We start from the raw sequence: 15,882 nt of genomic DNA, 5'->3' as shown, positions 1-15,882 counted from the left end.
GAGAACATTATTTTTCCAGAGCAAGCTAATTTAGGCACATCAGTTTGTATTTAGAAAAAAATAATTAACTCTATGACACAGACAGGAACAAGGAGGATCTGCAAATGTTACAATGATTATTCCAAATTCAGCTGACCTCTGCATGCTGCTCCGGCCATTAATCTTTGTGTCAAGAGATAACAAGGGCTGCACACACATCTGTGACAGAGTCTGGGACTTAGAGAGCAGAAGCTGTGATTACAGAAAAGCTCCAACACTGGCAAAGCTTGATAGCAAATATTTAAGAGAAGGCCACACAAATAATTTCCTATGAAGAGCTAGGAACTACAGGTGTCACTTGGTAGTGAGTTGAAATGGCTTTGCCCAGTGCGAGCACTGCACAAGATCAGTTGCTTCCTCTAGAACAGTCCTTTCGGATAAGCTTCCATGATCATAGCGTGACCCTGTCCTCCAGCTGCACAAGCGGCCACTAAAGCATACTGGCCTCCACCATTCCTCAGTCTGTTGGCTGCCATGACCAACTGAAGGCCAGTGGCTCCAAAAAGGATGTCCCCAGAGATAGTGATCCACTCCAGGAATTAAACTTTTCTGGAGGAGGTTGTCCAACCATGGCTTCCCTACCCATGTAGTTTTGTGCAAACCAATCAGAATCCATGGCTTTAAAGTTAGTCAAAATCTGATCTGAGAAGACTTCATGAAATTCAAAAACATCATTATCATTCATGGTTAATCCTGCCTTTCCTAGAACGTTTGGAGTAGCACGTGTTGGGCTAAGTAAACGCTGATTTTTGGATCCTGTGACTAATATATAAAATCCCCCTCAGGAACAGTCATAGGGGAGGGGAATAAGGGGAAAATGGGAGGGAGGGAAGAATGGGAGGATACAAGGGATGGGATAACCATTGAGATGTAACAAGAATAAATTAATAAAAAAAATTTTTTAAGGAAAATTTTTTTAAAAATCCCTAAGATATGCCTCTGCCTTATAATCAATCATTCCAGAGCTCTGTCCTCTGACATGATTAGCAGTGCAGCAGCGCCATCAGTCAGGAAAGAAGAATTTGCAGCTATCATGGTGCCATAGGGTAACTTTGGTAACTACGTCCTTTCATGGTCCTGTAAAGGGTACAAAGTTAGAAAAATGTCTTTCATTGTATGCCTTCTTGGCCAGACTATGAGAATGCAGAGCATATTCATCCTGCAAACACAGCAGCCAGTCATTCTATAGAGTGATCCATGGTGTCAATAGTGGGGAACTCCACCACTGCAGAGAGCTCAGGAGACAGAAAATTCCCCAAAATTTAGAGAGTAAGGACAGGCACTGGCCCAGAATCTTGGCTTTATTGAGATCAAGAATCATTTTCCTCATTTTTCTTGAATGATGAATAGGCCCGTCAGTCACTAATTCAACACCACCAGCCACAATGACATCACCCTGGCCAGAAGCTATCAAACCAACAGCCATGGTGAGAGTATGTGTGGGAGTCTAGTCAGAGAAGCCAACTGTGAGGGCAACCTCTCTAGGCACATTGCTTGTTTTTACTTCCTGAATAACTGTACCAAAAATGATATAATCAACATCTTTTGGAATACTGATCCAATGTAATTAAACAGGAAAGTGTGGCTCTACCCAAGTCCTGTGGTGTTAGGGCTTTATACCAAGTGCCTGACAGCAGAAATGGAATGCAGACACCTTCCACCACCACAAATAGTCTTTATATTAGGTTTCGCTAAAGCCTTCTTTGACTTGGTCTGGACAGCTGGAGCAGATTGTAGCTGGGAAGAACAGCTCAGGGGCTTTACAAAAATACGAGGGCCCACTTTGATGCAGTAGAAAGTTTTTTTTTTTAAGTGGAATCCAAGATGGTAGCCGTTCTGAAATCTCAGAGCCCATGAAAGCTGCCACTCCCAACAGGGTCAAGTCCAGAATCTAAAATATTCTTTAAATGTTCAAATTCTTAGCCATAAGGAAAATTGAAAGTAACACTACTTTGAAATTTCATCTTACTCCTGTCAGAAAGGCTGAGATCAAAAACAAAAGCAAAAGATTACAAATGCTGGCATCAATGTGGGGAAAGGGAAATACTTTTTTACTGTTGGTGGAAATGTAATTGGTGTGGTCACTATGAAAATCAATGTAAATGTTCCTCCAAAAGCCAGAAATAGATCTACCATGTGAACCAGCTACACCTGTCCTGACATATTCCCAAAGGACTCTGTATTCTACTATAGATATATTTGCTCAACCATGTGATGTTACTCTGTTCAATATCAAGAAATGGACACATCTTAGATGCCTATCAATTATTGAATGGATAATGAAACTGGGGGCCATATATGTACATGTATATATTCAGACACAACTGATCAACATGGCAAAAATAAGAGACTGGAATGCTTCGCTCTAGGTGTAATAACTATATCATAGTCATAACCCAAAGCCCAAGATACAGATAGGTGGTAGAAAGGTGATAAGAGCCAAAATCAGTGGAAATCTATAATTAAATACTGGTTACTGGATATGACAGGGCTGATATACATATAAACTCATAGCAATGTAACTGTATACACAAGATCAATCCAGCCAAAAACCAGCATGGACAGAGGAGGTGATCATAAAATTCCACCCCTGATGATTACCTTTTGGCAATATGACTGTTCCTGGAAGGACAGTAAGTTTTCTTCAGAAATGTGGACCTGGAAAGACTACACATGGTCAAGTGGACAGCCCTAGGCTCACACACTTACTGGACAGCACTAAGCAGACTCGGTTGGTTTATGAGGTAGGGCTCATGAGATTTGGAGACAAAGTGTTAGGAGGATAAGGAAAGAATTGGAGAGGAGGAAAATGGGCTGGGTTGGATAAAATAATATTCTGCGTTTGTGGAATTAAAGTTTAAGATTTTTAAGTAAATCTCTATAGAGGTACTAAATTTGTAAGATAAACCCTCATTTTGGTTTTGAACATTATATAAAACTAATATGCTTATTTGACAATTTTTAATAGAGAAAATACACGAAGATGAGCATAATTAGTTATATTTGAGTAATATACATCAAAATACAATATTAATTGTAATTGTCAAACACCAATAATTTTATGTTATCAATGACATATTAAGGTTATAAATTAATAAATATTCTAAAATTTTGAGTCATGTGTTTTAAATTTGGAATATGTATTATTTCATTTTAAGATTAGGAATGCTTTAGAGCAACAATTTAATCATTTTTTGTTACACACTGTATTTTGATTATTTTTTCCTACCCCAATCCTCCCCAATCCTACTCGCCTCCCTACTGGCCCAACTTCACTCATTTCATTCCTTCCTATTCTCTCCTATCTCTACCTCTCTCTCTCTCTCTCTCTCTCTCTCTCTCTCTCTCTCTCTCTCTCTCTCTCTCTCTCATCAAATCAAAGCAGGAAACAAATGATGCATTGAAATTTTAAAAATCCTCACAGAAAAAGTAATAATAGAGTTTATTTTGTGTTGGTCAACTACTCCTGAGCAGGGGAACTACTCCTGTTCTAGATAATAGTTGAATATCTTTAGATAAAAAATATAGTTGAATATATTTAGAGAAAAAATATTTTTTCTTTGCCAGCAGGTATCAATAACAAATAGCCTTTTTTATGAATGGAGCCCTGTGTCCACTTTTCCCTTTTCCTGTAGATAAGACTCCATCCAGCTTGAATCTATGTAAATCCTATGCATGCTGCCAGTCACTGTGAGGACATATGTGCATCAGTCCTGTTGTGTATGGAAGACACTATTTCTCTGGAGTCATCAACCACCTCTGGCTCTTACAATCTTCCACATAGATTCCGGAGGTTGAGTCAGAGAGGATTGATGAAGACATCTCATTGAGGACTGAGTGCTCCTAACTTTCTCACTCTCTGCACTTTTTCCAGTTATGGGTCATTGTGCATATATCACTTTTAAAGTAGGTACTGAGGATCCAAATCAGGTCCTAATACTTGTGAAGCAAGCACTTTACTGCCTGGTCTATCTCTCCAGTCCCTAGAAACTTAATTAATTTCAAGCCTTATCTAAAATGAATGGAGTCTATAGCTGTATAAAATAGCTGAACCATCTCTCCAGCCTGAATGGAGTTTTTATATTATTAACTTACTTAGGTATAGGTACCAGTTTAAATGTGTGTCTAATCAAGGTTTATTGTTTTAAATATTTTATTTCTGTCTAAGCTTTATCTATATTTGGAAACAAAAACTGTCAATTGGTATTAACTTACAACTAGGTAGAAGCAATGGGATACTGAACAGTAAGGAGACTATAGATAAAACAGTATTATATACTTTTAAAAGCTACAAATGAGGATTATTAAAGAACTCACAATGGAGAAGTGATAATTATTTAGGATAAATGTTTAGGATGAGTTTTAACATTAAACAATGCCCACGTGTGTACAGAAACATCTCATAATACCACAATAGTATACACAATTCATGTTTTTTAACATTTGTCAGTAAAAGTGAATAAATTTATAAATCTGTAAAAAGTTAAAACCAGCTTGGTCTCTATGGACTAATAATTGTTTCTTCCCTGAGAAAGCAGGAAGAACTTCAGGTATTCTCAGAGGGAACCTCTCCAGAGATATCCAGTCTACAAAATTTTGTCCATATCTCTGCCCCAGAACACCAGCCTGACTTCACAGCATCTCACTGTAGAACGACATACTGCGTGCTATGCCCATTGGATGTCATCTATTCCTTTAAATGGTAGTCACTCTTGCCTGAGGATTTGCTAGATCCTTCAAATGTAATTAAATAGCAAAATATGAATCACATTTAATAACTTTCAAATGATATCGTCTCCATGAGATATGCTATAGTCATACTTATAGACATAACATAGAAATTGGATTGAAGATGTGATTTTACTGTGTTTATTTAACAATATGAAAGATGTGACCCCTACAAGGTCACAGAAAAGTGAATGATAGATTGGGAAATTAGTTTATGTAAACATGATTTTACTCATTTTCTCTTGTCCTCCTAAGGTTGGAACCTTTGACACTAGCTGAGAGAGCTCCTCATAAGGTACCTATCCTACATTCCTGGATGGCTTAATGTTTTGGACTGACTACTGTATGGTGAATGTTTTTTCTCTTATAGAAATCTGGTAAGTATCTATATTGCATAAACACTAAAGTAAGAAGCTTAACAAGCAGAGGGCTGTATGTATCTGCTGAGTTCCTTGAAAATACTAAGATGTTCTCACAACTTCTGTAGGTGGTGATCCAACAAATATGAGTCTCAAGTGTTTTAAATGTCACAGTGGTCTCTAAAGAGACTTAGTGACTTATTCACCAGGGTGATTCTATCCTCCAAATTATAAACAAAGAATAAGATAGATGACTTTCATTAGTAAGTGGTGATGTTACCACGTTCTGTGCATATTTTCATCTCATTGGAAGTTACAAAATACAAACAAATCAAATACACAAAAGAGTGGAATGATTTATCTTGAAACATGAAAATGTTCCTAAAATGGATTATTATTTAACCTGCAATTCAATCTTTTTTGCCTCTATCTCATGGTAATTCCTAAGAAACTTATCCAGCTCCTGAATCTAGAGGAGTTTTCCCCCTCAAGAAGTTTGTGTAATTTTAGAGCTTCACATTTCTAAAATATTCAATTTTCTTGTTGATAAAGTATAACACAGTCTATATACTCCAACATGCAAGACATGCCATTCATACATGAACCCCTTATAAGACATGCTAAGCCTTATCACATTAAGCCATTTCGGTGCCAATATTTTTTAATATTGGGTTGCCTTGTCCAGCCTTGACATGGGCATAGGTGCCTAGTCTTATTGAAACTTGTTATGCGATGTTCAGCTTATATCCCTATGAGGCCTTTTCTTTTCTGAACGGAAACAGAGGAGCCGTGGATCTTGGGGAAAGGGGAGGTATGTGTGTTGTTTGTGAGTGAGATACCTGCAAGAAGTTGAGGGAGGGGAGCCTGCAGTCAAGATGTATTGTATGAGAGAAGAATAAATAAAAAGAAAAAGGAAATGTGGTGTTATTTCACTAAAATTCAAATAAAATATTTTCCAACATGGAAGTTGCCATCAAATTAAATCTGTGAAGTTATAAGTTTCCCATAAACTGGGAGAAGTCAATGATTTGTCTCCATGATTTGGCTTTCCAGGAAAAGAATATAAGAAAAGATGGGTTTTAATAAAAATGTGCTTTTACCACAAGTAAATTATTCCTTCTAAGAATTTTTTTAGTTTTAAAATGACTTGACTTTTGAGTATCTTTTGAAGCAAGAGACACCAGGGCTGGGACAAGCAGAATTTTGGGAAACACTGACCCCTATGAAGGAACCCAGGGGCATTGTCAGTATTCTCAATCAAAACAGGCCTAAAGCCAGTCTTCCTTCTGGGACATTAATACTAATTAATATTCAATAAATAGTCTCATTTCAAAAGGGTTCACTGCCAGTTAAATATTGACATTTGTATTATATTAAAAAATCATAAGAAAAATAATATCCCAAGTCAAGCTACTTTTCTTTTTCATTGCTTATTTTAGTTTTTTCTCCTTACCTTTCCACCTTCTCAATTCTCCTATATAACTTCCTTGCTTTCTTTCACATTTTTGGCCTCTGTTTTCAATCATAAGCATGGTGTAAAGATGTAATGGTCATTCTTGTATTTTGTAAAATAGGAGAGCCACCAGTGAGACTGAGAAACACTATTTATAGATAGACAATTATGCTGATTTTTGTTTTTAATTTGAAAAATGCTTTACTATGACCTGCTACTGCAGAAAGAGCTAAAAACAAATCCAATAGTTTAATTATTTTTTAAAATATATATATAATCGGGAGAGAGGGAGGGTGGGACCAGGGAGCAATGAGGGAGGGACTACAATTGAAATGTAAAGAAACAACTTTTTAAAAATGAGGATATACATTTAGGAAGACAGATGAAGTAACAGAAGCAAAATCATAAAGGAGAGAGGGATCCTATGCTTGAAATGGGTGGTGCAGGTAGCAAGAATAGGTTTAACACTGAGAAATCTATCTGAATATAGTGCAAATGTGGTATTTTTAAAGGCAGAAAGGATACAAATTAGAGCCTGGATTCCATTCCCAACACCATAAAAACAAACAAGCCATGAGACTATGAGTGTGACCGTTACCTGGAAGCAAGATTATACATGACTGCTACAACTAGATATAGGTATAGGTTCTGGTAACAGGATCACCAAGTACTGTTTTGTTATAAGCATTTGTCCTAGATATTGACATAATTAGTTGTAAAACTGCCAAAGATCAGCAATGTGATGGTCTTCACGATTGTGTCTCTAGTCAATGAACATTTTATTTGGTAAGTACTGGTGCTAAGCATTTATTAAACACAACTTTCCACTTAAAAGAGAAAGAAAAAGGAAAAAAAACAACCTGAAATTTCAGAGTATAACAACAGTTATAGGTAAATAATAAAGATGGTCTAAGGAATACATGAGAACACAGATGATCTCAGTGACCAAGTATGAAATAGATGAAAATTAAGGGAGTGAAGTTTCTAAAATTCTTGAGGCTAAAATTTTGAATGTGGTATACACCTACATTAAACAAACCTAAAGACCATGATCTTATACTGACACTAACATGATAGCTATTTAACAGGCTGTAGCTTACAGCTATAATTTATTGTCCTTGGTGTATTTTTATTTCTCCCAATAGTACCTGAAAGTGGCTATCATTGGTGTCTTCAAAGTTGAATGTAGTAAGTTCTTTGTGGAAGTTGGGCTAGGACCAGTGCCTCTTAGGAGATAAATGGTAGGTGTCATTCTCATCTATCTCTCTCAGAAACCTCATCTTTAAGTCAGCTAAATCTGATGGTATAACATGGTTAAGAACTGCCACTGAGTTGAGCCTCTTCCCACCCTACCTATTCACAGCATCAGCTACTCAGAGTATACAATCTCATAAACCCATCTTCAACACACTGGAATATTTATGGCTTGGGTAGTATACATATACATATACATGCTAAAATATGTATATATGAAGGGACTATATACATGGTAATATATACATGTATGCTAATAAAAAATTATCATGGAACTGTGTGGGAAAAGTTAAATGGCAATTTAAGCATTTTTTATTCTTTTTGGACAGTGTTGGTATTGGAAAAAATGAATAATATTCTTTTCCATATTTTTTTACTCATTTTACCTCCAAAAATGAGGGAACATGTAGCAAATGAAATTAAATTACTACTTAACCAATTACCTTGTAGTTAATTGTGAAACCCAAATTTTTGCTGTGTTTGAGCCAAAGAAGTCAATGACTTCAGTTAAATTCAATTTTATCTAAGAAAGTTCAAAGGTAAAACATCAAAAGTGTAGGGCCAAAACTTGGCAAGGTCAATAATATATTATTGAGAGAAAATAGAGAAATGACATATCCAAAAAATCAATAGTAGTTCTTGACAGGTGAGAGACAAAGAAGTGTTTGGTTTTGCTGAAATAAGATAAAGTGGATTAATGGACAGAATTATTCATACAAGTCATATTAATCGATTTATTAAATTGTTTACATCTCACTTAACAAATAAGTAAATTTTTTAAAATTTGAATTCTGTTAAGAGCTTTTCAGTATAACTTGTGTGTAATTGATTCACCCAAGTTAGTTCTAATGCCAGCGCTAGTGTTTCTGCATTGTAGCAGAATGAGTTGGGATAGGTAGAGGGGTAGGAAAGACCTAGGAGGAGTTGAAAGAAGGAGTAAGAATATGATCAAAATATATTGTATGAAAAACTAATGTTTTTAAAGAATGTGATTTACCCTTTTGAGTTCTATGCAATAATCAACTTATCAGGTTCCTTCTTTCACATTACAGTGGAGAAAGTAATGTGTGAACGATGACACTAGTGAAGAACAGGACAGAAGTGACACAGTTCATTCTGCTGGGACTCACTGATGGCCCAGGCCTGCAACTTCCCCTGTTTATCACCTTCCTCCTCATCTACACCATCACCCTGGTGGGGAATCTGGGGAAGATCCTGCTGATTGTTCTGGATTCTCGGCTCCACACCCCCATGTACATTTTCCTTGGTAATCTCTCTCTGGTGGACTTTTGTTACTCTTCAGCTGTCACACCCACCGTCATGACTCAGCTTCTTGGAGGAGACAAGGTCATTTCCTACATTGACTGTGCTGCTCAGATGTTCTTTTTTGCAGCCTTTGCTACTATGGAAAATTACCTGTTGGCCTCAATGGCCTATGGTCGCTATGCAGCAGTGTGTAAGCCCCTACACTATGCTACCACCATGACTACAAGTGTTTATACATGGCTAATCATTGGCTCTTATGTTATCAGTTTCATAAATGCATCCATCCATATTGCAGACATTTTCACTCTCTCCTTTTGTAAGTCCAATGTGATCCATCATTTTTTCTGTGATGTTCCAGCAATCATGGCTCTCACTTGTTTTGATAATCAAGTTAGGGAACTGGTTCTTCTTTATATTGAGAGTTTAAATATCTTTTTTGCTCTCATAGTTATCTGGACATCTTACGTGTTAATTTTTGTCACGATCTTAAAGATGCACTCGGCTGCAGGACATCACAAGGCTGTATCCACCTGTGCCTCCCACTTCACCGCAGTGTCCATTTTCTATGGGACTGTCATCTTTATGTATTTACAACCCAGCTCCAGTCATGCCATGGACACAGACAAAGTAACATCTGTGTTCTACACCATGGTCATTCCTATGCTGAATCCTCTTGTCTACAGCCTCAGGAACAAGGATGTCAAGAATGCATTTCTGAAGTCAGCACTACATTCTTAAAGATAAAGAATCCAATTATTTGCTAAATACAAAAATGGAATTTCAATTTAACTTTGTGAGATGCACAGTTTTAAGCTTCACTCTTCTTAGATCTCCTCCATGTACCAAGAGTTGATGTCCACCCCAAATTCGAGTAGATGAAATAACAGCCTTACTTCTTCAAAAATCTTGAAAAAAATGCTTTACATAAAATTGTGCATTTGAATGATATAAGATAGCTTAGGGTTTTCAAAATCTTATTGGGAATACTGACCTATCACTTAATTACATTTTCCTACCACATCTCAATGTAAACACAAATAAAGCAATCTAGAAATAAATATGATGAACAGAGTAGTGCATGGAGGTCATATCACACTCTCCACTCCACTGTGGAGAATATTCTGACCATTGGCTAGATCTGGGAAGGGGTTTAAAGTTTACCTCCTGTATTGTCCTTGGCTGGTGCCTTAGTTTAGGGTCAAGCTACAACCAAAACTACCCAGGAAATAGATAACTATCCCATGGCAAAAACACAACTACACAAACACTCGACTGGAAACAACATCAAAATTAAGACTCTTAACAGTCACTGGTCATTAATATCTCTCAACATCAATGGCCTCAATTCTCTAATAAAAAGACACAGACTAACTGAATGGGTACATAAACAAGATCCAACATTCTTCTGCATTCAAGAAACACATCTCACCCATAATGAAAGGCATTACCTCAGGGTAAAAGGTTGGAAAAAAAATATTCCAAGCAGATGGTCACAAGAAGCAAGCAGGCGTAGCCATTTTAGTATTGTTTTATTTTTTATTCTTGTTACATCTCAATGTTTATCCCATCCCTTGTATCCTCCCATCCTTCCCTCCCCGCCCCCCTATTTTCCCATTATTCCCCTCCCCTACGACTGTTCCTGAGGGGGATTACATCCCCCATATATGCTCATAGGGTATCAAGTCTCTTCTTGGTAACCTGCTTGCCTTCCTCTGAGTGCCACCAGGTCTCCGCCTCCAGGGGACATGGTCAAATGTGAGGCACCAGAGTACTTGAAAAAGTCATATCCCACTCTCCACTCAACTGTGGAGAATGTTCTGACTGTTGGCTAGATCTGCGTAGGGGTTTAAAGTTTACCTCCTGTATTGTCCTTGGCTGGTGCCTTTGTTTGAGCGGGACCCCTGGGCCCAAATCTGCCTGTCATAATGTTCTACTTGTAGGTTTCTAGGACCCTCTGGATCCTTCTACTTTGCTATTCTCCCATGCTTCTCTCATTTAGAGTCCCAATAGGATGTCCTCCCCTCTGTCCCAGTTTCCTGGTAAGTGAGGCTTTCGTGGGACATGCCCCTTGTGCTAATATGCAGATATAAGTGAGTATATACCATTTGAGTCTTTCTGCTTCTGGGTTAACTCACTCATTTAAACATTTCTAGCTCAATCCTTTTATCCACAAATTTCGGGAATTCCTTGTTTTTAATAGCTGAGTAGTATTCCATAGTGTATATGTACCACAGTTTCTTTATCCATTCTTCTACTGAGGGACACTTAGGCTGTTTCCATGTTCTGGCTATTATGAATAAGGCTGCTATGAACATGGTTGAGCAAATTTTCTTGTGTGCTGGAGCATCTTCTCGGTATATTCCAAGGAGTGGAATAGCTGGGTCTTGAGGAAGCCCTATTCCCATTTTTCTGAGATAGCACCAGATAGATTTCCAAAGTGGCTGTACTAGTTTGCATTCCCACCAGCAATGAAGGAGTGTTCCTCTCTCCCCACATCCTTGCCAGCATGTGGTGTCACTTGAATTTTTTATCTTAGCCATTCTGATGGGTGTAAGATGGAATCTCAGAGTTGTTTTGATTTGCATTTCCCTGATGACTAAGGAGGTTGAGCATTTAAGTGTTTCTCAGTCATTTGATATTCCTCTGTTGAGAATCTCTGTTTAGTTCCAAGCCCCATTTCATTCTCCACAGTTGAGTGGAGAGTGGGATATGACTTTTTCACGTACTCTGGTGCCTGGAGAGGGAGACCTGGTGGCACTCAGAGGAAGGCCAGCAGGTTACCAAGAAGAGACTTGATACCCTATGAGCATATACAGGGGGAGGTAATCCCCCTCAGGAACAGTCATAGGGGAGGGGAATAATGGGAAAATGGGAGGGAGGAAAGAATGGGAGGATACAAGGGATGGGAGAAACATTGAGATGTAACAAGAATAAATTAATAAAAAGAAAGAGAAAAAATTGAACTTCCATTTAGTTATTCTGACATGACAAAGATTTTTATAATTAGCTGTGTTGTTTATTCATGGATAATAGTACATCTAAAGAGAAACTGCTAATTTTCTGCTGTTCAGAAACACATTTCTACATTGTCATCACTCTCCTCACTTTTAAAGTAATTTCCTGGTGGTTGCATCATCAAATATTTAATTTCAAACAGCCTCCTAACTCTTCTAGGAACCAACAGACCATTTAATGGTAATGAATGTGTCCAGTATAAGTAATATATCACAATTTATATGGAAATTTTTCATGTGAAATTAAAGGATTCATATCAAGTTATTCTTTAGAAATTACAACACAAAACACAAATGGCACAATTAACTGATATGATTCAAAAAGTCACATTCAATATATTGACCTGGAATACAGTATTCATGCTTTCACTTTTTTTCAAGTATAAAATTCTTTTATTAGAAATTATTCAGATTACATCTCCATTGGTATCCCCTCACCTGTATCTTCCCATTCCCCCTCATTCTCTCCCTCATTTGCCTTATTTGCCTCCTCTCCACCTCTTACAGAGGGGACATGCTCGGCTACCATATTACCATAGCCAATCAGGTCTCATCTGGATAGCATACTTCCCCTTTCTATGTATGCAGCCAGGCCTCCCTACCAAATGGAAGTGATCAAATGGGGACACCAGAGTTCATGTCAGAGGCAGTCCCTACTCTCCCCACAACTGTGGAGAATGAGCTATCCATTGGTTAGATCTGAACATGGGGTCTACTAAACTGCATGTATTGCCCTTGCTTGGGGCATCTGTTTATGCAGGACCCCCTTCCAGATCTTCTACTCTTGATGGTCTTTTTGTGTGGCTCCTGGACCTTCTATCCTTCCCCCATTCTTCCATACCACTCTTACCTGGAATCCAGCAGTGATTCCCAACTTCCATCCTTACCCACAGCTGAGTGGAGACACTCAGAGGACATCTATGTTGGGTGAATATCCATTTATAAGTGAGTAAATACCATGCATGTCTTTTGGTGTCTGAGTTATCTCACTGAGAATGATCATTTCTAGTTCCATACATTTGCCTGCAAATTTCAAGATTTCTTTCTTTTTAATAGCTGTATAGTATTCCATTGTGTAAATGTACCACAGCTTTTTTTTTTTTTTTTTTTTTTTAATCCATTCTTCGCTTCAGGGAGATGTAGGTTGTTTCAAGATTCTGGCTACTATGAATAAGGGTGATATGAACACAGTTGAGCAAAAGTCCTTGTTGTGTGGTGAAATGTCTTTCAAGTATATGCCCAGGAATGGGATAGCTTGGTCTTTAGGTAGCATTATTCCCAATTCTGGAAAGCACCAGATTGATTTCTAAGGTGGTTGTACAAGTTTGCACTCCCACAGCAATGGAAGAGTGCTCCTCTTTCTCCACATCCTCACCAACATGTGCTGTCACTTGAATTTTCAATCTTAGCCATTCTGATGGATATAAGATGGAATCTCAGAGTGCTTTTGATTTGCATTTCCCTGATAACTAAGGACCCTGACCATTTCTTTAAGTGTTTCTCAGGCATGCAATATTCCTCTGTTGAGAATTCTCTGTTTAGCTCTGAACTCCATCTCTTCATTGGGTTATTTGGTTTAGTGTAGTTTAATTTCTTCAGGTCTTTATATATTTTGGATATTAGACCTTTATCTGATGTAGGGTTGGTGAAGATCTCCCAGTCTGTAGGCTGTCATTTTGTTCTATTGACAGTGTCCTTTGCCTTACAGAAGAGTATCAGTTTCATGATATCCCATTTATTAATTGTTGATCTTAAAGCCTGAGATTTCGGTGTTCTGTTCAGTAAGTTGTCTTCTTTGCCAATGAGTTCAAGGTTCTTCCCCACATTTTCTTCTAACAGATTTAGTGTGTCTAGTTTTATGTTAAGGTCTTTAAACCATTCAGACTTTAGTTTTGTGCAGGGCAATAGGTAGGTAGACTATTGTATAAATGTGTAATAATATAAATGTATATGTAAAAACGAAAATATTTAACTTTTTAAAAATTTTTTTATTAATTTATTCTTGTTACATCTCAATGTTTCTCCCATCCCTTGTATCCTCCCATTCTTCCCTCCCTCCCATTTTCCCATTATTCCCCTCCTCTATGACTGTTCCTGAGGGGGATTACCTCCCCCTGTATATTCTCATAGGGTATCAAGTCTGTTCTTGGTAACCTGCTGGCCTTCCTCTGAGTGCCACCAGGTCTCCCCCTCCAGGGTACATGGTCAAATGTGAGGCACCAGAGTACGTCTAGCCAATGGTCAGAACATTCTCCACAGTTGAGTGGAGAGTGGGATATGACTTTCTCACATACTCTGGTGCCTCACATTTGAAAATATTTAATTATTAAAAAATATGGATCTACTAGTATTTTTCACATGTAGACCTTCAGTTAGACTAGAACCATTCCTTAAAGATGCTATTTTTTTTTCCATTGTATGGATTTGGCTTCTTTGTCAAAAAGCCAAGTGTCCATAGGTGTGTGGACTTATTTCTCAGTCTTCAATTCAATTCCATTGATCAACCAGCCAATCTCTATGCCATTTTAATTACAGTTGCTCTATAGTACCACTTGAGATCAAGCATGAGGACTCCTCTTAAGGATCTTTTATTGTTTTAGGTATTCTATGTTTTTTCATATGAAGTTGAGAATTGGTCTTTCAATGTCTTTAAAAAATTATATAGGTATTTTGATAGGGATTGAGTTGCATCTATAGATTGCTTTTGGTGATATGGCCATTTTTACTATGTTGATTCTCCCAATCTCCATGAACATGGAAGATCTCTCCGTGTTCTGAAATCTTCTTCAATATCTTGAAGGTTTTTTTTTTTTCATACAACTATTTCAATTGCTTAGTTAGAGTTACACCAAGATACTTTAGATTATTTTTGGAAGTGTGTAGTTTCCCTAATTTCATACTCAGTCCATTTGTCATTTTTATACAGGAGGGCTTCTGACTTTTTTGTGTTGATTTTGTATCCAGCCACTTTAATGAAGGTGTTAATCAGCTGGAGGAGTTCTCTGTGGAAATGATGGGGGCCACATATGTACACTATCATATCATCTGCAAATAGCGATGCTTTGACTTCCTCCTTTCTGGTGTGGATGCCAATGATCTTCTCTTATTTTCTTATTTCTCTAGCTAGGATTTCTAGTACTATATAGAAGAGATATGGAAAGAGTGGACAGCCATGGCTAGTCCCTGATTTTCATAAAATTTCACAGAGTTTCCTCTCCATTTAATTTGATTTTGGCTATTTGCTCCCTGTATGTAGCCTTTATTATGTTTACATACGTGCCTTGTACCCCTGATCTTTCCAAGACTTTTACATGACTGGATGTTGGATTTTGTCAAATGCTTTTTCTGACATCTAAGGGGATGATCATGTGGTCATTTTCTTTCATTTTGTTTATATTGTGGATTACATTTATGGATTTCCATATATTGAACTATCCCTGCAAGCCTGGAATGAAGCCTACCTGGTCATAGTGAATGATATTTTTAATGTGCTCTTGGATTCAGTTTGCAAGTATTTTATTGGGTATTTCTGCATCAATGGTCATAATACAAATTAGTCAGAAGTTATCTTTCTTTATTCAGTCTATGTGTGGCTTAGGTATTAAGGTGACTGTGGCCACATAGAATGAGTCTGGTAATGTTCCTTCCATTTCTATTATGTGGAATATGTGGAATTAGCTCTTCACTTGTCTGGTAGAACTCTGCACTGAAACCATCTGGTCCTGGGCTTTTTGTGTGTTGTGAGACTTTTGATGACTGCTTCTACTCC

General features: G+C 37.5%; 1 protein-coding gene and 1 pseudogene across 1 annotated transcript; one reads left to right on the top strand and one right to left on the bottom strand.

Moving 5' to 3' along the window:
* Nucleotides 1-398: 398 nt before the first annotated feature.
* Nucleotides 399-1,841, bottom strand: LOC127189829 (trifunctional enzyme subunit beta, mitochondrial-like; annotated as a pseudogene).
* A 7,066-nt stretch (nucleotides 1,842-8,907) lies between these two features.
* On the top strand, nucleotides 8,908-9,837 carry LOC127190041 (olfactory receptor 5B2-like). The gene has a single exon (XM_051147091.1). The coding sequence runs from the start codon at nucleotides 8,908-8,910 to the stop codon at nucleotides 9,835-9,837; it is 930 nt and encodes a 309-aa protein (XP_051003048.1).
* Nucleotides 9,838-15,882: the final 6,045 nt, after the last annotated feature.

Source organism: Acomys russatus, chromosome 5 (genome assembly GCF_903995435.1).
Source record: "Acomys russatus chromosome 5, mAcoRus1.1, whole genome shotgun sequence".
In the NCBI taxonomy this organism is placed as follows: Eukaryota; Metazoa; Chordata; class Mammalia; order Rodentia; family Muridae; genus Acomys; species Acomys russatus.
This window is presented reverse-complemented; position numbering and strand designations above follow the sequence as displayed.

What these genes read in the sequence shown, in the direction of transcription:
- LOC127190041 (XM_051147091.1), top strand. Translation starts at nt 8,908, where the DNA reads ATGACACTAGTGAAGAACAGGACAGAAGTGACACAGTTCATTCTGCTG.